The sequence below is a fragment of the Neophocaena asiaeorientalis genome, unplaced genomic scaffold (assembly GCF_003031525.2).
Source record: "Neophocaena asiaeorientalis asiaeorientalis breed wild unplaced genomic scaffold, Neophocaena_asiaeorientalis_V1.1 scaffold314, whole genome shotgun sequence".
Taxonomy (NCBI): Eukaryota; Metazoa; Chordata; class Mammalia; order Artiodactyla; family Phocoenidae; genus Neophocaena; species Neophocaena asiaeorientalis.
This window is the reverse complement of record NW_020175489.1, coordinates 70,667-97,319: the sequence shown is the minus strand read 5'-3', so window position 1 is coordinate 97,319 and position 26,653 is coordinate 70,667. Positions and strand designations below refer to the sequence as shown.

The window sequence follows — 26,653 nt, the reverse complement described above, 5'->3', positions numbered from 1 at the left end:
TTTTTTTTTTTTTTTTTTTGCGGTACGCGGGCCTCCCACCGCTGTGGCCTCTCCCGCCGCGGAGTACAGGCTCCGGACGCGCAGGCTCATTAGCCATGGCTCACGGGCCCAGCCGCTCCGCGGCACGTGGGATCTTCCCAGACCGGGGCACGAACCCGCGTCCCCTGCATCAACAGGCGGACTCCCAACCACTGCGCCACCAGGGAAGCCCTAGAATCTTAAAGAATTATAACATGAAAAAAGAATATAAAAGCCCAAATACCAAACAGGCATGAAAAAAACTAGAGAACTTTTAAAGAAAGCTTTAAAGAATTATGAGACTAAAGAAAAAGATGCCCATCTACAAGGATCTAAAGAAAGAATAATTTACATAATGTCCTTAATTATTCAAAATAACCAAGAAGACATGAGAGTGGTTAGTAAAACAAATACATAAGGGCCAAAAATTAAGGACTAATTTTTAAGCTCATTAGTTTCAAGCAAAGAAAATATGGCAACCTTTTCCTGGAACATATAGCCCAGTAGCTCTCGCTCTTTAACATCATAATTTATCTAAAACAAACAGAATAAAAGACAAAGAGAAAAAAAGACCCAGAATCACTCAATTTGTTAAACTAGCTGAATTACTAAATTAAAAGTTACATGAATTTTTTTAAACATCGTTATATTCTAACTACAGAAATCTCTTATAATATTTTTAAATAGTCTGTATTATACAGCAGAAGCCAACACTAGGACTAAAGTTTGCCTCTACTTCTCTTACTACTTAAAATGGTCTCGTTAGCTATTAAATATTTAGTCTTTACAGTGTGGTGAAAAAGCACTCAATATGGTAGTGACACTACACAGATCTGAACTATGAAGTCTTAAACTTGGAGAGGAAAATACGGGAAGGAAATCCCTTAGATTCATGAGTACTTTTCCAAGAAATTAATCTATCTTTCCCTATCTTGTCAAAACTAAATCCAAAAAATGTTAGTCATTTCAAAATATTGGTTTCAAATGGGCAAGAAACTATGTTTAAAACTGTAAGCTTAACATCTATATGCAAGAAGCAATACTTTCTTAGTCAGAATTGACATTTAGAATAAACCAGTATATGCTGCTTTGAAGACTTAACTATTAAGATACAGGGGAGAAATACTTCCAACATCAAAAAACATATCATGCAGCTAAACCCATGTCTAATTAAAATGTACAATTCTAAGAACATACATATTCAGCCAAAGATTTCAAATACTCGAAAGTAATGGGACATTTTCATGGACCTAATTTTTCTATAAATAAATAAATAAATTTGGATTACCTTGTCCAGAGCAAATTTTGTGTTTCCTACTGAAGATAATGACAGCATATAAGATCCAACAAGGGCAAAGTTGCTGGTACGCACAGCATTAAGACTGGCCATAACTAAAGAAAAAGGAAATGAAGTTTAGTTCAGAGTGACTTTGGTAAGTATAAATAACAATTCCTCACCCCACTCTAACAGAATGAAATTAACCTGCCACAGAAGAAACTGCTTCATTTTCCTCTGTCTCTAAATATGGAGGTGGGGCAGGGTGGGGGGAATAAAACATCAACACATTTCCTAATGAAAGAAAACTGTTAAGTATTTATATTTAACGTAAGTGAGGTACAGGCGCATCTTAACGTTTGAGACAGATGTATTTTTAAAGATAGAGAACCTAAAAATGTGTGCATAAAAAGCAATTTTCCTATCAGAGATATGAAAACCTTCACTGCTGTAGTCTAGGATGACATAATGAGCAGCAGGACTTTATCTGCACGGTTCTTCTTAGTTATTCTCTTGTGCCAAGAAACAGAGACCAAAAGTCCAAAGGTGAGTGAAACCAGATCAGTCCTAATCCCCTTTGGAAAATTTAGGCCTAAGGCCACTCTGGAAAAGTCTTCTCTGGCCTACTGGCACTCCAGTTTCCAGTGAACTAGAAAGATGCTTTTCTGACATGATGCGATGCCAGTCATGATCAGTAAAGTTAAAATAGGGGAGCTCCTCAGTGTGGATAGCACAAAACAAATCTACAGACCAAGAGAAGATAGGGTGAAGAGTAATGCTACCTGCTGCAGTTGTCAAGTGACTAGGTATCCTATGTGTACTGCCTGCTAGAGCCTGAGCAATGTGCTGTTTGGTGGCCCGTGGTGGTTTCAGACAGCAGGTTATTCTCACCAGTAATCTTATATGTTACTACCATACAGAAAATATTCAAAGGAGAGTAAGGTAAACACTCATAAATCAAGACGGCTATATGTATAAGTATGCAATTGCTTATATCCTAACGTTTCAAATAGTTCAAGATTCACTCACCTGAAGAATGAAGGGTGCTTTTCTAAAAAAAAGGTGTGAAGAAGGACATAAGTTATTTTCTTTATTTGATACAAAGATTTAAATATTAAGTACAAACACCACAAGGACTATATTTCAGAAAACGTTTTTTTTTCCTTTTAGGATATTTTAAAGATTCCCAAAGCACTTAGGGTTTAGAAATGGTTAACCAATTTCCAATCATATGTGTAAGATGAAGATTTCTCAAGGAACTTCAACTTTCAAAAAATTCTACTTACTGTGGTTACAGATGTGAGAAGTCGCTTAGGAGTAATAGCCTGGAAGAAAAGATAACTTAGTATATTTCCTATTAAACATTATGATTAAAACTAACCAAACTTGAGATTCTCCCACACAGAAAATAACTCTTAAATATCAATACATTATACTTGAGTCTTTTATTCCGGCTTTACCCATACTGTTATTCCTTTTTTGTTAAAGCTAAATAAAATTCTTTTAAATGATGATTTAGACAAAGAACAAAAGAGCAAAGGCTAGGAAGGACAGAAACAAAGCTGTTTCTATTCCTCATGCCTACAGTGACCACATCATTCTTAAGCCTGGTTCAGAGGAGCTAGTAAGACAAGAGTTCAGAGGAAAGGCCTGAGAAAAGTTTAAAGAGATAATAATAGTTGTCAAGCAGATATGGAGAAAACAGAATTGTCTAGCCTGAGTAATATCGGTAGCTTATACTTAGGGTCATGGTCACTCACTGCAAGTTTACTCTCAGTATTCATACCTATACCTATTATGTGCAGTAACTAGAAATTTAAGGCATAAAAATGACCCAAAAGCTTGATAATTATTAAAAATTATACATAATTTTAAACAGATATTATATCTCCTATTTCTGATTATATTTCTACTGGGTTTCTTTCATTCTCACCTTTGACTTGTATGCTTTTTTCTTCTTATCAGGGCCTGAGGGATCTTTCGTTTGTACCTACACACAAATCCAAAGCATAAGTAACTTAAAATCTGATGTCTTTAAGAAAAATACACTATTAGTTACTTTAGAAAGCTTTAACTGCTTACCAAGCTGTAAACTTCAATATTTATTTCAAAGTCATTTGACACATCCCGCCTGGAAAAATAAAAATATCAAATTATGCCATTAAAAATTATGCCACAAATACTGTTACAATGCTGAGAGTAAAGGAATTCACTGTGTTTTAAAACTAAAGACAATAGTTACAAACTATTAAAGAATATAAAAACTGGTAAGAACAGTCTATTTTTCCCTATAATACAGGTCAAACATTTTCTTCAGCATTTTACAACTCAAGATCTTAAATAATAAAAGTAGTTTTTCTTCCAAACTAGATTTTGACTCTAGTTTCAAAATAAATCTCTGACATTACATATAAATGTCTTTCACTGAGACTTAATGTTAAGTACATTAAGAGATTTAAAGTATATATTAAAAAATTGTTGTCCTGATTTTGCATGTGTGTGTGTGTGTAGTAAATACATATGTTAAAACACTTCAAATACCTACAGTCACATGGAAGAAACATGCTACTCAATGGAAGAAAAGATCGGAAGCATAAAAGAGTTAAACCAACAAATTGAAAAATGAGTTATTTGTCCATATAAAAACAATAAGCATACTGCATTTCAAAGATTATAAATTCTACCTGGATGCTTAGACTGTATTAACTCTATTAAAAAAGAAAAGTATGTTTGAACCATCAAAAGCCTAATTTACTTACAAAGTAAATGTAGTAGTGAATGTTAGAGCATCGCCATTAAGAGAATTTGAGGTACTTGCTAATGGTGTGGCTACCATATTTTCAGCTCCTGCTTTTAGTATAATTAAGAAATAGTAATTTGCTGCATCTGTAAGAAATAATCACATTACCTAATAAGCACAAGCAAAATCAGATTTAGCTAATCAGCATTCTGGAAGACCAAATGAATAAAGTAATACTGTAACTGATTTACATAAAATTCATTTAAAATTTTCTAAAGTCAACTTTTCAGACACAAAAAGACGTAAGCAGACAGACATGTTCCTGGAACAGCATCATCAAGGTCTCTTCATTTTAAGTGAATTGAAATAACTTCGCTACACATTCCTCAGTTTCTGCTGACTTCAAATTTTACCTGTTGACCCGAAATTCTTCAGCTAATAGTATACATCTCAAAAGGGTAAATTCTGGTTTGTTATTTCAAGACTGAGATTAAAATACTATATTTCTGTGAAAGTTACCATCCTGCCCTATTTTTCAGATACTGGTGCCATAACCTCCTTTACCCACTTTGTTTAAATATGATTTTAAGTAGAATACATAGCTTAGAAAAGTTTATTTATTCATTCTAGAGGAATAAAGGGAATAAAATTTGAATAGAAGTATCTACACTGTGATGCTCTTCACTCCCACAACCAGTAATTCAGGATTCAAAGAACAAATTTACATGACGGAGTGAATTTTAAATAGAATAGAGTAAGTAAAATAAGTTCTTTTAGATGCCCAATACTTTCCACAATAAAATTAATGCAAGTCAAATGGTCTGTTTTATCAGAATAACTCATCTTAGTAATTTATTTTATGTTCAATATTATGTTTAACAAGCCTTACTTTCAGTTAGACCTATGTCTGTTATTGCATGGATCAGTAAGAACATATATGAAATTTTCCTTGGTTATTTTTATACACACATCTACATAAAAGGAACTAAAGGCCCGAGATACAAGCCTTGTGTCTTCATGCATGCTCTACTTGTTCCCATTTGCACAATTCCAATCTAGGTGAAATTCATAATTTAACATATGATCTAGAAGTGAGTAAATAAAAATTACCATACCTGGTTTCTGAACTGTACTGCAGACAAAATCTGCTTTTAGAGGCAAGCGGATTTCTGACAAAGTAATTGATCCTTTGGAAGGGACAAATTCACTTTGGGATATGGGACCAGCCTTATTCTTCCTCTGAGGCCCTTCATTCTTCAACTTATTCAACTCATCAATCAAAAGTGTTCTCTTCTCAGCTATGTAGAAATATGCAAGTTAATATTTCAAATATTAAAACTGCAATCGTTTCTAAATTAAACCAATTCAAGAAAATGCACTCATGTGGCAATTGTATACAACACCAAAGACAAAATCAGTAACTCTTCCTTCATATAAATAGATGGTAGGTAGTTAGGTAAAACCTTGATTGCTCAATCTGTTCACAAAATCCTTGTAATTTAATACTTCAACTTTTGGTCAGTTTTCTTGCATGGTTAATCTCTCCATCCTAACATGCCCTGTCATCCATCACCACACAACAAAATTCACACACTTATTTTTAGCTATACATATATAGACAGGTACAGAGACAGAGCATGTATGTGTGTGTGCATAAAGAGTATGTATGTGTGTGAGTTCATGTATTCATTCTTAGCATACTCTTTACACTTCATTTCTTCAAATGCATTCCAGGTTCTTTCACCTTTTCATGCAAACTACACCTTATTTTACATGTAGTGTTTTCACAAACCTTGTAAGAAACAAAAAATAGATCAGCTGAAACAGATTATCAAAAAAGCCCTTTCTCTAAAATTAGAAATTTCTGAGTATACTAGACAAAATGAGTTTTTCCTGGTTTGAAATTGTGTTGGAATTGTTTCAGGTGTATCACACATACTTGCAATTAGAAGAAGTCTTTCTGCTTCAGCTTCTTCCAGTGACCCTTTTCCATGGTCTTCATCAACACAACAGTTAAGAGCCTGGCTAGCCTGATAGATCACTGTCTGCTGCAAATTTATTTCATTATTGAGTTCCTAGTGAAACCAATGAAAGGAGGAAAAAAACTCACATTTTTAATCACCATTTTCACTTTATTTAAACTTTAATTATAATTTATCCAATTGGGTAATTTCCAAAATCTCCAGAGAGGGAGGTTACGGTTTCGGTTACGTTTCCATTGTTTCCTTTTCATTCAAAGGTTACGGTTTCATTGTTCAAGTTTCTAGACTATGCACCAAAAAGAGAGGACTTTTCTCAAAACTGAATTCAGGAGTAAGCTCCTGAGCTCCTACATGTCACACACTGTCCTAGTCACTCAGGATACAGAGATGAATAAGGCTGGGCTCTTGTCCTCAAGGAGCTCACCATCTCGCGCTGTCAACCTTCCAAATCCCCTTTCCACAGTACATACCTGCATTTTCTGCTTGATGTTAACCTGACAAGGAAAGCCATTCTTTTTTTCATTCAATTTTGAAGTAACATCTTCCTTCCGAACAATCACCTGCTTTATTGAAGGACGGTCTGTTTCTTTGACTCTTTGAGATCTGTATGCATCAATGCTTCAGGAAATAAGTTATACTCTATCAGAAATCCAGCAACACACTAAGCACTACCCTTTGTTGAACATATCAGCAGAATATTGATATTGCAACATATCAGTAGAACACTTCACTAGAATGGAAAATGCCATTGGGTGAAAGAGAGTCTTCCCAAAGCTATTTCAAAGTTTTATAAAGATAAATACTAATAACACTATAATTATAAATAACAAAACTTGTTAGGTCAATCTAAACCATGACCCTTAGTGAGTGAATGTCTTCTAAGATGTTCTCACCTGTAAGGAAGATCATGACCTTCATGACCTATACTATCACCAGACTCAGCTCGAGGGACACGGGTTCTTTGGAATTTTCCTGGCTTTGGACTTTCATCACTTATGCTGGTGTCTTTCAACTCCCAGCTGGGCGAAGAAACTAAATTCTGCAGGAAGGCACATCAGATATTAGATTTTATGGATGACATTGATTCTAAATGAGAAATCTGAGGAATTGAATGACTTTATTACTAGAAAACAAACATCCAATAAGTTGACCGATTCATCATAAAAACAAGGCAAACTTCAATAAGTTCCTAAAATGTATATGAATAAAAGTTCAAAGACAGCTGAAGCCTACACTTGTAACTCTTTTTAAAAAATATTTCTAATTGAATCAATCTCCAGAAAAAGGTGCAGCTATTCAATTTAGGGTGATAGCTTATAACAGTAGAGTTAGCTCTCAATAAATGTTAGTTATCTATCTGGTGCTAAATACTAATATACTAATATGACCTAATATGCACTTTACCCCCATGATGTAGGTACTATTTTTAACCTAATTTAACATTTAACTGTGGCAAAGAGGTTAAATAACCTGACCCATAAACATCGCTTAATGGCAGAGCCAGGATTTGAGCCCAAATGTCTGGCCTTTTAAGCCATGTTACAGTTTGGATTTCATCTAAGGCCAAAAACAAACCACTGAAGAGTTTTAAGCTCTTTTTTAAGAGAATTAACATCAAGTTTGCAAAATACCCCTGGCTACAGAGTGCCAAATCCCCATGCACCAACTAAAACAAAAAGGGACCCCAATTCTACTTAGTTTCTTTATGTGCTGGGCCTGTTTACATTTAGTCCTTTCTTACCTCTGGACTTACCACACCAACTGTCTGTGCTAATGGAGCAAGTAAAGACATCGAGGAGATATTCAGTGCATCTTCCTGTTCGCTGCTTTCTGCATCGGCATTATCCGTCTCCTCCTGGCTCTTTTCCACATCTAGTTCACCTTCCTCTAGGACATCACTGAAGATGTCATTAATTACTTTTGAACTGTTGATATCATCATCATCATCCACACTCATCTCAATTTCACGTACCACCTCTGAAAAGCATTCCAACAGGTAAATACTGTGATTCAGACCTTTAAGAATTAAACGGATAACAGAGAAGACCTAACATTCATATGCTTACTCAATAAACAGGAAGAAAAAGGCCTATGAAAAAGTACCTCCTAAACAAACAAAACAAAAAGAAATAGAATACTACTAATATGAAGTTCCAATAACATTTTCTAAGTAATAAAGGTGGGAACGATCCAAAGCTGATTCAATTCTTTGGGTTTAAGAAAGAATATTAAAAACCCAGACTGCAAGATAATAGCCAAAAGCTTCAGATTTACAAAAAATATTTTTTCAAATAATTCTTTTTCTATTGTTGGGAACTGCCCTTTCACATTGCAGTCAATAATAGGAAAATATTAACATCACTTAGGGCAGGGGTCACAAATAAACTTCAAGGGCCACTGATTCCTCTAACCATACATGCAGAGTGTGGAAGGGCAGCACATTTCCTTTCCCTTTGAAAGTGAGTGATAGCCTTAATCAGATTTTCACAGGAGCCTGGGACCTAAAGATAACTGTTAACGGTACTATACTTTGTGAAAGCTAGAGTATTTCCTAGTGGAAATACTAGAATTTTATAAAATCATATTTTGAAATATAGAACACTGCATATTTGAATATGAGAATACTAATTCTCCTAGCGTGTCCAGAGTTAATAAGAGACAAGGAATGAAAACAATGAAAACCAACCAGTCAGCTGTTCAACCTTTGGGTCTGATGTTACTTTTAAGGACTTTTCCTCTTCTAAAAACAATGTTATTTTCAAAGGGCTAGACTTCGTCATTTCACATTCAGTAAAACCTAAAAAAATTTTAGGAAAAACCATATGAATATGTATATAAAAACTTAGAGTTTTTCAATTACGGAATCTTACATATCTTGTTTTCTGATTATAAAGCTATGCATTTCAAATCCAGAAATGCATAAAGTAGAGAATCCCCCAAAGCACCTGTCTTCTCTTAACTTTCCCATCTCTCTCTTCTTCCCTAGAAGAGAAAGGGGACACTAATATTACCAGGTTATTGTTTGTTCTTCCAGTTTTCCCTCTATGTATACATATGTATATATCCTTTTTAAAAGTTTTCCCATTATTTTACCTTATTTTATTTTATTTTTTAAACATCTTTGTTGGAATATAATTGCTTTACAATGTTTTGTTAGTTTCTGCTGTATAACAAAGTGAATCAGCTATACGTATACATACATCCCCATATCCTCTCCTTCTGGCGTCTCCCTCCAACCCTCCCTAGCCCAGCCGTCTAGGTGGTCACAAAGCACCAAGCTGATCTCCTTATGCTATGCGCTGCTTCCCACTAGCTATCTATTTTACATTTGGTAGTGTATATATGTCCATGCCACTCTCTCACTTTGTCCCAGCTCACCCTTCCCCCTCCCCGTGTCCTCAAGTCCATTCTCTACATCTGCATCTTTATTCCTGTCCTGCCCCTAGGTTCATCAGAACCACTTTTTTTTCTTTTTTAGACTCCATATATATGTGTTAGCATATGGTATTTGTTTTTCTCTTTCTGACTTACTTCACTCTGTATGACAGACTCTAGGTCCATCCACCTCACTACAAATAACTCAATTTCATTTCTTTTTATGGCTGAGTAATATTCCATTGTATATATGTGCCACATCTTCTTCATCCATTCATCTGTTTGATGGACACTTAGGTTGCTTCCATGTCCTGGCTATTGTAAATAGTGTGATCATACTATACATGCTCTTCTGCATTTTGTTTTGCGCTTTTTAAAAAGTGTCAATAAAAACACTTAACTAGCAATAGAAAAACACTACTTCAACATAATAAAGACATATATGAGAATCCCACAGCTAACATTATACTTAATGGTAAAAGATTGAAAGCTTTTCCTCTAAGATCAGGAAAAAGACAAGCTAGAGATAAGCCCACTCTCACCATTTCTAGTCAACATAGCTTTTTAAAAGTCCTAGCTAGAGCAATAGGCAAGAAAAAGAAATTAAAAGAATCCAAGTTTTAAAAGAAGTAAAATTATCTCTGTTCACAGATAACATGATCTTATATACAGAAACCTCTAAAGATTCCACACACACAAAAACTTTTAGAATAATATACAAATTCAGCAAAGATGCAGAATACAAAATCAACACAAAACAACCAGTTGCATTTCTATATACTAACAATGAACAATCTGAAGAGCAAATTAAGAAAACAATTCCATTTACAATAGCATCAAAGAGAATAAAATACTTAGGAATAAACCTAACCAAGGAGGTGATAGACTTGTATACTGAAAAGTACAAAATATTGCTGAAAGACATTAAAAAACACACAAATAGATGGAAAGACATCCCATGTTCATGGACTGGAAGACTTAATATTGTTAAGATGTCAATACTACCCAAAGCAATCTACAGATTCAATGCAATTCTTATCAAAATCCCAACAGCACTTTTTGGAGAAATAGAAAGTCTGTCCTAAAATTCATATGGAACTTCAAGAGACCCTGAATATCCAAAACAATTTTGAAAGAGAACAAAGTTAGAAGACTGACATTTCCTGATTTCAAAACATATTACAAAGCTATAATAATCAATATAGTATGATACTAGCATAAAGATAGACATATAGACCAATGGAAAAGAAGAGAGAGCCCAGAAATAAAACTTCACATAAATGGTCAAATGATCTTTAACAAGGCTGCCAAGATAATTCAATGGGGAAAGGGCAAATGATGTTGGGAAAACTGGATATTTACATGCAAAGAATTAAGTTGGACCTTTATCTGATGCCATATCCAAAAATCAACTCAAAATGGATTAAAGACATAATGTAAGACTCAAAACTATAAAACTCCCAGAAGAAAACATAGAGAGAAAGAAAGCTTCATGACATTGGATTTGGTGATGATTTCCTGGGTATAACACAAAGCAGGCAACCAAAGCAAAATTAGACAAATGGGACAACATCAAACTTAAAAACTTTTGTGGGAGCGGGGGCAAGGTAGGAGTAGGGGATTAAGAGGTACAAACCACTATGTATAAAATAAGTAAGTTTCAAGGATATACTGTCCAGCACATGGAAAATATTTTATGATAACTAAAATGGAGTATAATCTATAAAAATGTTTAATCATTATGTTGTACACCTAAAACTAATATAATATTGTCAACCAACTACACCTCAATTAAAAAAAAAAAGTTTTGTGTATCAACCTACTGAATGTGAGCAAATATTTGCAAATCATATATTTGACAAGGGGTTAATATTCAGAATATAAGAACTCCTACAACTCAGTAACAAAAAATCAACCTAATTTAAAAATGGGCAAAGGACATGAACAGATGCTTCTCCAAAGATGATATACAAATGGCCAACAAGCATGCAAAAAGATGCTCAACATTTCCAATCATAGGAGAAATGCAAATCAAAATCACAATGAGCTAATAACTCATACCTATTAGGATAGCTACTGTCAAGGAAACAAAAAATAACAAGTGTTGATGAGGGTGTGGAGAAATTAGAATGCTTGTGCACTGTTGGTGAGACTGTAAATAGTGTGACCACTATGGAAACCAGCATAATAGTTCCTCAAAATATTAAAAATAGAACTACTGCATGATCAAGCAATCCCACTTCTGGGTATACAGCCAAAAGAATTGAAAGCAGGGTCTCGAAGAGATATTTGCATACCCATGTTCATAATAGCACTATCCACAATGGCCAAGAGGTGGAAGCAACCCACATGTCCATCAGTGGATAAACAAAATATGGTATAGCTACACAATAAAATATTATTCAGCCTTAAAAAGGAAGGCAGTCCTGTCACACATTTGACATGTGACATGTCAACATGGATGAAACCTGGGACGTTATGCTAAATTAAATATGCTAGCCACAAAAAGACAAATACTGTATTATCGCACTTATATGAGGTATCTAATCTATATGAGGTAGTCAAATTCATAGAAACAGAATGTAGAATGCTGGTGACCAGAGGCTCAGGAGAGGGAAAAGGGGAGTTGTTGTTTAATGGGTATAGAGTTTCAGTTTTGCCAAATGAAAGTTCCAGAGATCTGTTCCTCAACAGTGTGAATATACTTAACACTACTGAACTGTACACTTAAAAATTGTTAAGATGGGGCTTCCCTGGAGGCGCAGTGGTTGAGGGTACGCCTGCCGATGCAGGGGACGCGGGTTCGTGCCCCGGTCCAGGAAGATCCCACGTGCCGCGGAGCGGCTAGGCCCGTGAGCCATTGCCGCTGAGCCTGTGCGTCCAGAGCCTGGGCTCCGCAACGGGAGAGGCCGCAACAGTGAGAGGCCCGCGTACCACACACACAAAAAAATTGTTACGATGGCGAATTTCAGTAATATGTTTTTTTACCACTACTGTTTTTTTTAATTTAACTGCCTACGATATATTAAATGTCATTACATACAAAGCTACCTTATTCATTTTAAGCAGCTACATAATACTTGATTACATGGATTTAGCACAATTTATTTAGTCTTCTACTGATCTGCATTTAGGTCATTTAAATCTTATTACTATTACAAATGGTGCTACAACTAATACATTTGTACATACACCTGTGCGCACTAGTTCTAAGAATTCAACTTACAGAAACACTTGCAGAGCACACACACTTTACAATTCAATAGATATTACTGAATTTTTCTCCAAAAAATACTTATAGTAATTTACACTCTCATCAAGTGTATGCGTTCTCACTCTGGAAAGATAACTAAGGAAGAAGGATATTGCATGGCTAGAAATGAGAAGGTAAGTGGAAATGAAGAAATGAATCTCTCTTTTTACACTAAAACAGCATTTCTGCTTTCCAATCCAATTTCCAAAACTATGGTTGACTGAAATCTACATTTTAAGTGAAGGAGAAATAGAAAACGCTTACCCGTAGGTTCTATACTAGAAGGTTGTGCTGGTGTCTGATTTTCTGTCACCTTTTCTGTTACTGGAAGTGATGGGGTATTTGGACCAACTTGTTTTCTGAGGGGAGTGTTCTGACAGTGAATTTCCTGCAAAAAGCAAATGAAGAGATAAACTTTACCTCTCAAAACTATAAATTTTGTCTTTTTACATGTCATTAAATGAAACAAGTAAGAGTCATTGTTCTATATAAGCTTCCTCAGAACAAAACAGATAATGAATGTGAAAGGGTCCAGCCACGTTTAGAACACAAAAGGCCTCGGTGCTAGTTCATATTCTTGGTAATTAATAGTAAGTAAAATCTTTTTTAGAGACCAGTAGGCAAGAGAGAATGAAAATCCACATCAGAGTTCAGCTTTAGATAAACCAATTCAGGTGAAAGCCACATATTGGGAAAAAATAATTGTCTCCTCAGAAAGAACAAAACAAATACAAGCAAAACCACACGCCACTTCCTCAACCCTTTCTAGCCACCACCTCCTTGCTCCCTTCCCTTTAGAACCAAACTTCTGAGGACTGCCTATACTCCTGGACTCTGCTCTTCACCCACTACTACCTGCATGCTACCCTCACCACTTCATTAAAAGGCTCTGCCAAGTCACAACAAGCTCCTTATTTCAAAACCCAGTGGTCTCAGTCCAGCCTACGTCTGACAACAAACACTTGGCAATACCAACCACTCCTCCCTTCTGAAAGGCTCTTTCTTCCCTTGACTTCAGTTACGCCATACTCAACTGCTTTTCCCTCCCATCTTTTAGGCTGCTCTTTCTGTGGGTACCACAGATGAGTTCTGAGGTGGGGAGACCCCTGAACTCCCCATTACTGTGTTCAGAATTTTCTTTACATGTATATGTGCAACTGTCTGGGGAGGGATTCCACAGGTTTACCAGGAATCATTTAACAAAAAAATCACTTAAGAATGGTTGCTTTTTATCTTCCAGAGATGTAGAAGGAAAACCATGAGACTATGACCTACCGGCAACCAAGCGAAGAAGGTGCTTCAAACAGAAGACAGTGATTCACAACGTCAAATGCTGCTAATAATAGGTCAAGTTAAACACCTGAAAACTGATTACTGAAGATCACTGGTGAATTTGATATGGGTAGTGGTGAAAGCCTGAGTGGAGAGATCAAAAGAGAAGGGAAGAGAAAAACTGGAAGATACAAGTAGAGACACCCTTTTGGAAGAGTCTGGATGAAAAGGAGGCAAAGAAAGGGAGGGGAATAGGAGAATCAAAAGAGTTGTTTTTGTTTTAAGATCACAGATAATAGCTTGCTCTATGCTGATAGGAAGGATTAGCCCATTCATTCCTTCTTCCAAAGACAAATTTACTGTGCTCCTACTGTGAGTCAAGCACTGAGAACATAGACAGAGATGAATAAGGCTCTCATAGACAGTGGTGAAAAACAAAGTTAAAACAATTATAGGAAGATAAATATTCCAGTGAGGTAAAAACAGGATGACATGGGCCCAGAAAAGCAGGAGGGGGACTGGGAAAAGGGCCAAGTAAAAAATTCCAGAGGGAATTAAAATTTAACCTATTCTTAATGAAGCAGGAGCTCACCACAGAGATATTTCATCCAGAGAGACTAGCAAGGCAAAGACAAAGAGATCTGAAAATATGCGTACACTTGAGAGACTACAAATAGTCTGCATGGCAGGACTGAAGCACACATGTGGAGGAGCAGGGAAGAGAAGCCAGATTTCTGAATGATTCTAGATGTCAAGCCAAGCACTTTAGACATTTTTCTGATGTTAGCTATGGGGAGCTCTCCAGGATTTTAAGCAAGGGAATACATGCCTATCTGCCTTTTAGAAATATTTTTCTAGCAGCAGTGGGTTAGATGGACTGGAGAGAAGCCAGACTAAAAGCAGGGTGTTCACACAAAGCTATGTTAATGATTAAGGCAATGGCAGAGGAAAATACACAAGACAAGGAAGCTTGGTGACATACTTAGAAAATGTATCACTGGATGTGTGTGTGCTTATGTGTGCACGTGCTAGAGGCCAGCAGGTGGGAAGACATAGTAACAAGAGGAAGGAGCCAAGGAGGTACTGCCAGATTGTTTTAGATGAGGAAGTATAGAGTAAAGCCCTAAGTGAAGACAGAGATTACATGGGGAAGATATTCCAGCAAAGCATAGAAAGCTCTGCCCGCCAACCAAAGCTCAACTGGAGTTCAGGAGAGAGATGAGGGCAGAATAGCCAAGCATTATCAGCATTTCTGTGATTGACTGAACCTAGGATATGAGGATGGGAAAGAGATGTTCCAGGACAAGTGAGACCAAAAAAATGGTCGAGATCAGGACCTTGAGAAACATGATTTGTTAAGCAAGGGAACTGATTTAAAAAAAAAAAAAAATCAAATAGATCCTTCTCAAAGAATAAATGTATTATTCTATTTCTACTGGTAGCCACGTTAAATATAGTTCTATTATTTTTAGCTTAAAAATACATCCTAACACAGGAAAATTAAGAGGTACAAACTTCCAGCTATAAAATAAATGAATCACAGGGATGAAAGGTACAGCACTGGGAATACAGTCAATAATAATGTAATATCTTCGTACGGTGACAGATGGTAACTAGACTTATTGTAGTGATCATTTTGTAATGTCTAGAAACATCGAATCACTGTACTGTGCAACAGGAACGAACATAGTGGTATAGGTCAATTATACTTCAAAAACAAACAAACTCATAGACAAAATGATCGTCTTTGTGGTTACCAAAGGAGGGGGTAGGGGAAGGGGGAATGGGATGAAAGTGGTCAACAGGTATAAACTTCCAGTTATGAGATGAGTAAGTACTAGAGATATGATGTACAACCTGATTTACATAATTAACACTGCTGTATGTTATGAGAGTAAATCCTAAGAGTTCACATCACAAGGAAAATATGGTTTTTTCTATTTCTTTAATTTTGTATCTATGAGATGATGGAGGTTCACTAAACTTATTGTGGTAATCATTTCATAATGTATGTAAGTCAAATCACTAAACATTTACAGTGCTGTATGTCAATTATATCTCAATAAAACTGAAAGTAAAATGTGTATATACATATATATATATACATATATATATATATATATATCTCCTAACACAGTATTTTGTACACAGTAGGCATGTAGATGAAACAAAAGCTAGTTTAACACAGTAGGGATTTTGCTGAAGGCTTACCAATGAAATTTGACCACAAATAATATGAGTAAAAAGAAATCTGGGAGGTATTTGGTGACTGAAAGAATTACAGATAGTCTAAAAGTATGGTATTTGGGGAGAGATATATAATCATTAATGAGAAAAGTAGATTCTGAGAAACATTTGAAAACCAGCATCTAAATAGAATGTTAAAAGGAATCTGAAATCAACCGAATGATGAGAATACCTTTTAAATTTGATTTTAAGTAGGCCATCAGTAAACATGGTTAAAAGTTCCATTAAATGGCAAAATATCACAAGAGAAAAGCAAAGTTGGCATGAACATTTAAGGAGTTTATGAATGGAAAGCTGCATAGTTAATTGGAACAAGCAAAGTTGGTATGACCATTTAAGGAGTTTATGAATAGAAAGCTGCATAGTTAATTGGAACAAGATAGTATATAAAGAATTATTTTACAATACAGAACCACAAGTTAAATCTCAGCACTACTTTGGTAACAAGTTCACTTTTACATTTCTTGTTTACATTACCTGTTTGGTTTCTAGTTGTTTGCTTTTTGAGTTTTCGCCTTTTTCTGCACTCCATAAACTGCCCTTGTCAAATCGGCCACGAAGACATGCTAATTCTTTTTGACGTTCCTAAAATCATCAAAAGCTCTATTTTACACAAGAGCCAAAAATATGTTTAATAATATTCAAATTCTACTAACCTTGTCCTCAGTTTTCAGATTCACATTACACACAGAATATAGGACAATAATATTTCTAATTTGAAATAAGTGATACAGAGAATCAAGATGCTATTTATCTCCAGTCAAAAAGACTGGAGTCAGAATTCACAGTTTGACTTCTAGGTTCTATGCTCAGACCATGTAATGAATAATGTTAAAAGCAGTAAGCCATACCTGCTTGAGCTGTTGTGCTAAATGAGTAGTAGATGAAGATGCGTTTTGCTTGAATAATCTTTCTTGTATGGCCTTTGTATTTGGAGTGATAATGGGACTTCTATGGGGTGTGCTACGAGCTGGACTTTCTTTGCTGTGCTCTTGACAACGCTCTCCAAAGCGTTCCAGGAAAGGCTTAATTCCTGCTCCTCCTAAAGATAATGCACACATTTTGGGGAGGCTGTTTAGAATAAGTAACAATTATGATTTCTATGGGAAAAGCTCTAAATCCAGTTCAGCTCCAAAATGCTTTGATTCTACTAGGAATATTCATTCAGAAAGTAAACAGAAAGAAAATAGTTCAAAAAATTTAAAAAAAGGGCTTCCCTGGTGGCACAGTGGTTAAGGGTCTGCCTGCCGATGCAGGGGACGCAGGCTCGTGCCCCGGTCCGGGAAGATCCCACATGCTGCGGAGCGGCTGGGCCTGTGAGCCATGGCCGCTGAGCCTGCGCGTCCAGAGCCTGTGCTCCGCAACGGGAGAGGCCACAACAGTGAAAGGCCCGCGTACCACAAAAAAAAAAAAGAAAACTTAAAAGAAACGTTTTTTTACCACACTATTTAATTCCATGTCCTAAAATTTGTTTTATAGGACTTAATTCTTTAAGAAAAACAAGAAGAAGAATTTTTAAAAAGTAGAGTAAGAGGACAGTAGGGATTAGGAAACCCTTAAGCTAAATAATCGGAACCTAGATGATTGGAAATTGACTGTATGTGCATTAATAATATACCCTAACAACCAAGAATCCTGGCCATGATAACCCAACTACTAATATTTCTACAGCCCAATTTATTTTCTTGCTTTTAGGAAGTCTAACATGAAAATCCAGTGATTAAATCCTTTTTCTCTTTCAAAAATAATAATTAGGGAAAATTTACTTTATCAAAGGATGTCTTGATTTTATAAAGTCTTAAAACAGTACTCATTTAAAATAGTATGAGATCCATTTAAAATAGAACAAATGGGATATATACCACCTCCATGATAAGAATGCTAAGGTTGCACTACATAAAAGGAGGTTACCTATATCATTAACTGGCAAACATTTTCCCATAAATAGCCAAAGAGTAAATATTTGGGGCTTTGCAGGCCATATGGCCATTGTCACAACTACTCAACTCTGCACTGAAGCATGAAAGCAGCCACAGACAGTAAATGGGCATGGCTGTGTTCCAATAAAACTTTATTTGCAAAAACAGGTGAAGGGCAGAATTAGACCCATGTCCAGCAGTGAAAGCACCGAATCCTAACCACTATACCACCAGGGAATTCCCAACAATGCCCTTTATGTCGTTCTTATCTATGCCATAAGTCTTTAGAAAATTGGGAGTCATAGTCCAATTTCACATGGGGATTTTGCTATTGCTTCCAGTTCTCATTTTGGCTCATGTGGAAACTGACTGCTGGTTTCTACTTACCCTATAACTAATGGATTCCCCACTCTCATCTCTCTGACTACTTCTCTTTTACGATGAACTATTATTTCTGGAGGGATTGAAGTTTTAAGAAGTTAAAATGTAGAATTAACACAGTCTTTCCGAAAGGAATTCTAATGAAAAAGAATATAGCTCAAAGTACACTATATTACCCTATATTTGAACCTATATTTGAGCCATATTTTTTTAGTCCTATGTTTCTCAACCAATAGCATGCGGGGGTATACCAGAAGGTGTAAGTCACCACAAGATAAATATGGACTTCCTGGAGCATCAGTTTACCATAGTAAAATTGAATTTTCATATGTATACATTCACATACAATATACACACATATAAATTAAATGGGAGTGGAGTCATTTGTATACATATTCCCTTCCCTATGGGTGCTTTCATAGTGAAGTTTGAGAAGCACTGCTTTGCACGCTTGGTTATAAGAACGCTTCTCCATTATATCCTTAAAATGTGATTTCCAGTTGTATATGCTTTGTCTGCATCAAAAAGTGTAGAAGAAAGTATCTAGCATGGTCATTCTAGAAAAAAGCATGTTTAAACTGTTAAAATGTAACAAGTTAAACACTTTGACCAGTAACTGGGCTAGTCTACATTAATGAACATTCATTCAATCAATTAAAGCTGACTTTGAATAAGTCTCACTTGATACGTTCAGGCATCTGCCCTGGCAAACCAACACTGTACCATGAACAATTGGATATTTAAAATGCTAAGAACAGACACACTGAAAATAGTCAGCGGTACTTTAGATTTTTAAAAAAATATGTTACCTGGTGTTGTAGATTTATTCTTAGGCTGAGATTGCAGACAAATTTCTCTGTTTAATTCCTCCTTGGGCCGAACTGTCCGGGATACAGGTGACCTCTCAGTTGATTTTGACACCTCTGTTTTAAGAGGACTAACAGAGGTTTTTTGAAGTAGTTCAGGATTTTGTACCTCACAATTTTTAGCACTGGTGATGGATGTAGTAGAAGATTTCACTGGGGAAGAAGTAGCTTTCTGAAACATGATAATACTTAGGGTAAATAACAACATTCACAATATCTAAAGGTAGTTCTATAAAAAGCACTCAAATCCTATAAAAAAACAACTCAAATCCTATATGCTCGGTAGCCTTTACGTAACTCATGAAAAATGTTTCTTACTCTCTAATAGATCAAACCAATTTGAAAGGTTTGAAAAAAATTAACTTAGAAAATGCCATTATTCAAATTATAATATGTAGTTTAGTCTGCATAATATACTGATGGGTAATTTACTACGAGGGATAGGGTCACTCACTATTTTAAAAAACAATTTCTTTTATATTATCACACTAGTACCTTTATAAATGTTAACTGTATTAGGTCAAATTACCTATATATTTGCATTTTAATTAAATCAATATTAACTTGACAAAACTGTATCATGTACTTGAAGGTGAACTATAAGTTATTAAGTACTTACTATGTGCCAAGCACCATACTAAGTGCTTTATGCGCATTATCTCATTTAATCCTCCCAAACCCTTTCTTTCCCAATTTACAAATGGGAAAATAAAGTTTTGCAAGATTAAGTAACTCTCCAAAGCCACACTTCCAAGAAGGGCTGGGATTGAATACAGGTCTGTCTAATTCCAAAACCTGGCTCTACACTTAAAGATAATGCTCAGAAACACAACATTTTTTTCTGTTTTGGTTTTCTCATATTTTTTAAAAAAACGTTGAGATAACACATGGGCAAGGTAATCTTTCAAACATTCCAAAACAATATACAGTAAAGGTATCACGCCCACCCTTGACAACTGCCTTCTAGAGGTAACTACTGCTACTAGTTTTCAGAGATATTTGATGTCTTTCTTGTATTTATACACATACATAGAGCATTCTAATAGAGAAAGTAATTTTCAGGCTCTCCCTGATGGCTAAGAAGAGGTTCCACCATTCCATAGTATATACTTTGGAGTTACATTAAATTCATGTAATTTAGTTGTCAATTGCTCATTTATCTTGGGACAGAATACCAAATTTATGATTTTTACTTTCTATGAAATACTCTAAAAATACATATAAACATCCTATATAAAAGTTATAAAATGCATACCTACACATATATATAAATTATTACCCATAACAACAAAAAAAGTTTCCAAAGACCAAAATTATATATACTTACCCCAGAGCTGGAAATTGCAACATTAATCAAAGATGCACCCACAGCACTCGAGGATGAGGCTTTATTCAAAGAGGCATCGCCATCCCTTTGGGAACAGCATGTAGCTTCCTGCTTAACACTGCTGCTATTGATCCTAGCAGATGCTCCACTTGCAGAGGAAAATTTGGATAAACAAGTGGTACCAGGCTGTTCTTGTACACTGTTTTGCTTTGCAGATGAGTTTTTTACATCATCTTCCCAGGAGCAAATAGTTGCAGCAAGGTTGGCTAGACGGCCCTTTCTCCCAACTGGAGTTGCTGAGGCATCTGAAAGGGATGGTTTGGGAGGGGAGGTAGCCTCTGACGGCATTGCTGAGATGGGTGAGCTTTCATGTGTATCATCTGAAAATGTTTTAGAAGTAAAAATTCATGAGTTATATATGTGTGTAATAAAGGGATCACTCAAAAAAAAAAAAAAAGCTTTTCTCATATGCATGAAACTACCAAACTGCTTAAATTTGACAATATATTTTCAAATCAGATACTTAATCCAAGTTAAAAAGAGAACACTTTGTTACACCTACTTTTGTTCAATTCTTTGACGGGTTATGAATCTATAAGACACCATAGATTTAGGTTATATTTTTAGGATTAATTTATGATGGTATAACACTGTACAACTTAAGATTACATAATTCAACATATTTGTTTTAAAAATGTATTAGACCAGTGCTGTACAACAGAACTTTCTGCAATGATGGAGATGTTCCATATCCATGGTGTCTAATACAGTAACAACTAGCCACATATGGCTAGTGAGCATTCGAATTGTGGTAAGAGCAATAAGAAACTTCATTTCATTTTAATTAATTTAAGTTTAAAAGCTACATATTGCTAGCGGTTATGGTATTGGATAGCACAGGGTTAGACTAATATGTTTTTCTGCACAGTTACTTCATTTGGAGATAAATCTCAAATAAGCAATACTTAACTTACGAAGGCCTGTATGCATAAAGAGTATATAGGGCAGTCAAAGTTCATGGCACTTTCTATTCCAAAAATTCAGTCAATGGAACAGATAGCCCTCCTGCTGTCCAAGGCTTATAATTCTGCCAGAATTCTCAATTCTACTCCTCCAAAACCTTCTCAGGGATCTTGCTCCAAATAACCCCTTCTTCCTTTCTACAAACTTTTTTTTCTACACATAAATATGCTCAAGTCTCTCTCATCTTAAAGCTAAACCCAAACATCCTCTCATCAATGTATACGCCCTTTTAGGTACTGTCTCTCTTTCCCTGCATTATATTCACTCACCACTCAACTCCCTTCAACCTGCCTTCTGCCTACACCACTGCCCTGAAGTTGCTTTTGCTATTTTTCACCAGATGCCCACACACTTTGTGGGCCTTGTATTTCCACGTGACATCATCCTCTATTAGTTCTGTCTTTGTGGCCTGTCCTTCGTGGTCTCCTTCTAACTACCAGCTACCTCCATTTGACTATCCCACGGACACCCCAAATAATATATCTGAAGTTGAAACTGCCCCCAACACATTCCTCCTCATCACGCCTCTTCCTCCCTTCTCCCTTACCATCCACCACCCAGTCATTAAGTCCCACAGATTCTATCTCCTAAATCTCTCAAATGCAGCCTCCTCTTCACTTTCACAGGCCTTCATCATTATGCCTGAATTACAGCATTGGCCTTCTAACTGGTGTTCCTGCTTGGAATCTCTGCCCTCGTCAATCCCTCCTCAATTCTGACGCCCAGAGTGACCTTTCTAAAACATTTGCCTACTTAAACTCTCTCAGTTCCTCTCCATCACCTCCTGGTTAAATTCCAAATGCTCTGGACCCGGCTGCTTTCTTCAAATTCATCTCTTGCTTTTCTACCACATGAACTATATACCAGAATACCTACTCTTTATACACACAGTATGCTCACGGTACCTCTGTGCTTTTCATCCGTTCTGTTGTTTTTGCCTAGAATATCTCCACTGTCTGAAGCCAGCTGCCCCTCAAAGTCCAGGTTAGTTATCTCTGCCTCCTCCAGAAAAGATTTCCTGACCACCACCCTCCCTACAATACCTTTTTGCATACCTTCATCATTTTCTTTAGAATAAGCACCATCCTCTAAGTAGACGACAGTTTTACTGTTATGTTTTAGGAATGGGCTTAATAGCTCTAGCTCTTCTAACTATTCTTTGTCAGAAAGAAAGGCTTCAGATAAATTATATTTTGGAATAATCCCTCAAACTTTAATTGGCTATACCCACAGTCCTGTATAGTACTCACTAAATCATTCATCACACTTTATTCATAAGTTTCAATGCTAAAAATTAGACAGGCTATGATGCCTTAATGAGATTTATTTTCAAGGTCGAGGTGGACATTTGTTAACATTTGCTTTCAACATATTCGAAATCACTGCTGCAAAGCTTCCTTCTCTAGAATGTTTAGGGCCTTGGTTATATTCTTGATCATGCACTAAATCACAACGCTCTTTCTTTTTTTTAAAAGGAAAATCTCCAGTCCTCTGCCCATAGATATTTCCTACAAAACAGAAATGGAGCGTTCTTCTATTCAGGCACGTTTACTGGTTAGCCTCCTCAGACGTTATAAAGAAGCATGGTTAACCCCACCCACCACTAAAATAAATAGTTATAATTTACAACGTGAACTATCAGCACCCTGTAAACACGCCCCAAAACATCAGGCAGGTCATAAAAGTTGAGCCCTAGAGTCAGACAACTGGGGTTTGCATTTTAGCTGCTGCTGACTGTGGGCAGGCGCCTTAGTCTCTCTGAACCCAGTCTTCTCTTCTACAACATGAAGAAAAAGTAGTATGTATGTCATAAGATTGTTGTAAGAATTAAATGCTATATTACATTAGAATTTTTTTTTTTTTTTTTGTGGTACGCGGGCCTCTCACTGTTGTGGCCTCTCCAGAAAAGATTTCCTGTGGAGCACAGGCTCCGGATGTTCAGCCTCAGCGGCCATGGCTCACAGACCCAGCCGCTCCACGGCATGTGGGATCTTCCCGGACCGGGGTACGAACCCGCGTCCCCTGCATCGGCAGGCGGACTCTCAACCACTGCGCCACCAGGGAAGCCCTACATTAGAATTTTAAAATATTTAGAACGCCTAGCATTTCACACAGTAAGTGTTTGCTCTTGAGATTATCACCACTGCCAGAAGGGATCATCTTAAATGTTTTTCTATCCAATACTTATCAAAACTTCAGTTAAAAGAATTGATATTTATGGAAGACTGCCTGAAATATATGTAGCCCATCCATTTCCTCAGATCACTTGGTCTTAATTCTGGCTATGTGTCAGAATTACCTACAGAGCTTTAAAAAAAGAGAAGGGAAGGAAGGAAGGAAGAAAGGGAGGGAGGGGGGAGGGAGGGAGGAAGGAAGAAAGGAAGGAAGGAAGGAAAGAAGGAAGGAAGGGATAAAAAGCACACCCCAGGGCTCCACCGCACTCCTGAGATTCCAGTCCAGTGGTCTGAATGATTCTGATCCATAGGAGCTGGGCTGAAAGCCAAAGCTTGGCTTCCCCGGGTAAGGCCCAGTCGTCACCAAGCTGTCTACCTGCACTGCGCTGGCTCACTTTAGAACTGCATTTACTGAAATGAGCCTGGAGCCAGCTATCTGCCTACCTTGAGAAACCTTACACCTTCACTAGCTCCCACAGTTATCTTTAGGACCCAGGGAAGAAAGTTCTCTTAGGTCTTAGTGCCAACCACGGCTCTGTTGTTTTGTTTTTTAATAAACATTAGTCATGTAATTGATAGCATTTCACCTCTCTGCACTGGCTGCTAGCAAGTTCAGAACCATCTCTAGCAAGTGAGGAGGACCTTAAGGCCTGTATTTAATAGACTAACTTTACCCTTCACTTTGTTTTTCCTTCTCTTCACCTTGATTTCTTCATTTTTCCCATTTTTAATACAGGTATTTTTGTAAGTCATCCCAAGGCTTTTTATGTAACAAGGTAGGAGATAAGCTCTCCATCAGATTATGGACCCATGAAAGGCAAAGATCAGGTCACTTTATCTGTCTCTGGCATCTTAGCATGAAGACATGCTTTGCTGGTGCTCGAGAAATGTTTTCTGAAGTTTTCTTTCTCCCCTGTTGAACAGCATTGCATACCTTAGTCACTCAAGTTTATTTAATTAGTGAATCCATGAAATAGGATTTCTTGAATATAGAGCTGAAGGGCAGCAATGCTGATAATGCCAAGAGTATAGTTTATTCTCTCCTGTTTTTATTGCAAATATAAGATGGTTCCGTTACAAGATCAGGGTTTTGTGAACCAGTCTAAGAACCTCATCATCATCTACTTCGATGAGAACACAACCAACTGATAAATACATATTGATATACAAACCATTTGCGAGCAATGGATACTCAGGATATAGATCAAAAGCGTTGACCTTTCATGTGTTAACTGATACATAAAATTTTCAACATACCAAGTTGAATCGTACTGACACAGATTTAAGAACCACACCATTCACATAGTTTATACCTGTCACATCATCATTATCCCAGTGACGCCGCTGCTCAGCCAGCTTTTGCATTCGTGTTTTGACTGAGGAGGCTGCAGTTCCTTCCAATCTTGAGTTTAGCCCTCTCCTCACTCCCAGCAGCGATGCCGGGGCGGCCACGGAATCACTGACACCAGCTGGCGCTTGTGGCCCTTGTGGCTGCGCCTGAGGAGACATAGGACTTGGAGAACAAGGTTTTGCAGAAGCTGACTCAACCGGTTTTTCATTTTCCAAGTTAGAAACTTCTACTTCAGTGTTGTCAGAACAGCGTTTTTTTGATGGTGATGGTTTTGTGCAAGATTTCTCTAGATTAAAAATGACAAAAACATAGTAAAAATTCTGTAATTCCTCACAGCATGAAAAACTTACAGTAGGTACAAATTAATAAAACACCGTCTCTCTGTTCCTTTAAATGATTTTACTCACAACAAGAAATATGTAAAATTCTACTTTCTTTCGGTAACTTAGAAATCTGATATAAGAGATTTTCCTTTAAACAAACATATAATTTATGGTTTAAAAAAATCTTAATGAAAAAAATCTTCAAATAACATCCTCAAGAGATATGCATAATATTCTATGTGGTCTTAAGACACTAGGAAATAAAAAGTGCACACACACAGAATAAGCAAATATTCTAAGGGATTTTAAAGATCATACAGCCCAATCACCACATTTTTAAATAAGAAAAATCAGGCCCAGAGAAATCAAGTTACCTGCTTAAAGTGACATAGCTGAGCTAAGAGTAGACACAAGCTTTCTGCTTTTAAAAACAATCTTTCATGAACAATAGTAAAGAAGGGTAGAAGGGCACCTGGCTTGAGGTTTAGGAGGCAGAGAACCAAAACCTGACTGAATTATCTGGTCAATACCAAACAAATTCACTGGCACAAGCGTTTAACAACATTTTACATTTTAAACTTCCACGAACACCTATAAAATAAATTTAAAAGTCCTAAAAGAAAAAGGAGCTATTCAAACACAAGGCATATAACTTTTACCCAAGAGTGAGTTTTAATACATCTCCTCGAAAACTAATAATTTTAGTTTTAGTAGGAATGTAAATTCCTACTAAAAGGTAGGAATGTAAATTCCATAAGAGGTCAGTTTCATTGGCTGTCTAACCAAGTGTTCTTGTTCTGGTAGTAACCGAAGTATGATTAGTGGGAAGTCATGATTGCCCTCATAAACATCAATCTAATTAAATGTACATCATGAAACTTTCCAGTCTTCTGCAACTCATTTAAGGGTATATTTTCAACAAACTTATCTAATCATTTTTTGGACGTATTCCTATTTAACATGCTTCACTATCTGAAAGTAAAGAATTTTTTGAGTTTACATTGCTTATAACAGTAAATCTTTCCATTTAAGCATCAAAACACAGTTCCAACCACTAGTTTTCAAGTACATAGTACTCAATATTTGATTGCATAAACCCATGCCACAATGAAGAGATCCTGGACTG

The 26,653-nt window shown here is 36.4% G+C and overlaps 1 protein-coding gene across 4 annotated transcripts in view; it reads right to left on the bottom strand.

The window, feature by feature from the left end:
* ANLN (anillin, actin binding protein) overlaps positions 1-26,653 on the bottom strand; it is a 56,918-nt gene that overhangs the window by 22,895 nt on the left and 7,370 nt on the right. The window contains exons 3-21 of one of the 4 annotated variants that reach the window (XM_024768892.1): positions 25,167-25,490; positions 20,657-21,036; positions 19,273-19,501; positions 17,015-17,205; positions 16,641-16,748; positions 12,909-13,032; positions 8,703-8,813; positions 7,758-7,993; positions 6,910-7,055; positions 6,487-6,634; positions 5,974-6,109; positions 5,150-5,332; positions 4,054-4,180; positions 3,377-3,425; positions 3,228-3,284; positions 2,581-2,619; positions 2,324-2,345; positions 1,307-1,410; positions 499-552 (exon numbers count right to left, since the gene is read on the bottom strand). In XM_024768892.1, coding sequence (XP_024624660.1) covers positions 499-552; positions 1,307-1,410; positions 2,324-2,345; positions 2,581-2,619; positions 3,228-3,284; positions 3,377-3,425; positions 4,054-4,180; positions 5,150-5,332; positions 5,974-6,109; positions 6,487-6,634; positions 6,910-7,055; positions 7,758-7,993; positions 8,703-8,813; positions 12,909-13,032; positions 16,641-16,748; positions 17,015-17,205; positions 19,273-19,501; positions 20,657-21,036; positions 25,167-25,490 — 2,768 coding nt within the window. The remainder of the gene's footprint in view (positions 1-498; positions 553-1,306; positions 1,411-2,323; positions 2,346-2,580; positions 2,620-3,227; positions 3,285-3,376; positions 3,426-4,053; positions 4,181-5,149; positions 5,333-5,973; positions 6,110-6,486; positions 6,635-6,909; positions 7,056-7,757; positions 7,994-8,702; positions 8,814-12,908; positions 13,033-16,640; positions 16,749-17,014; positions 17,206-19,272; positions 19,502-20,656; positions 21,037-25,166; positions 25,491-26,653) is intronic. The other 3 variants (XM_024768894.1, XM_024768893.1, XM_024768895.1) reach the window with 3 other exon arrangements.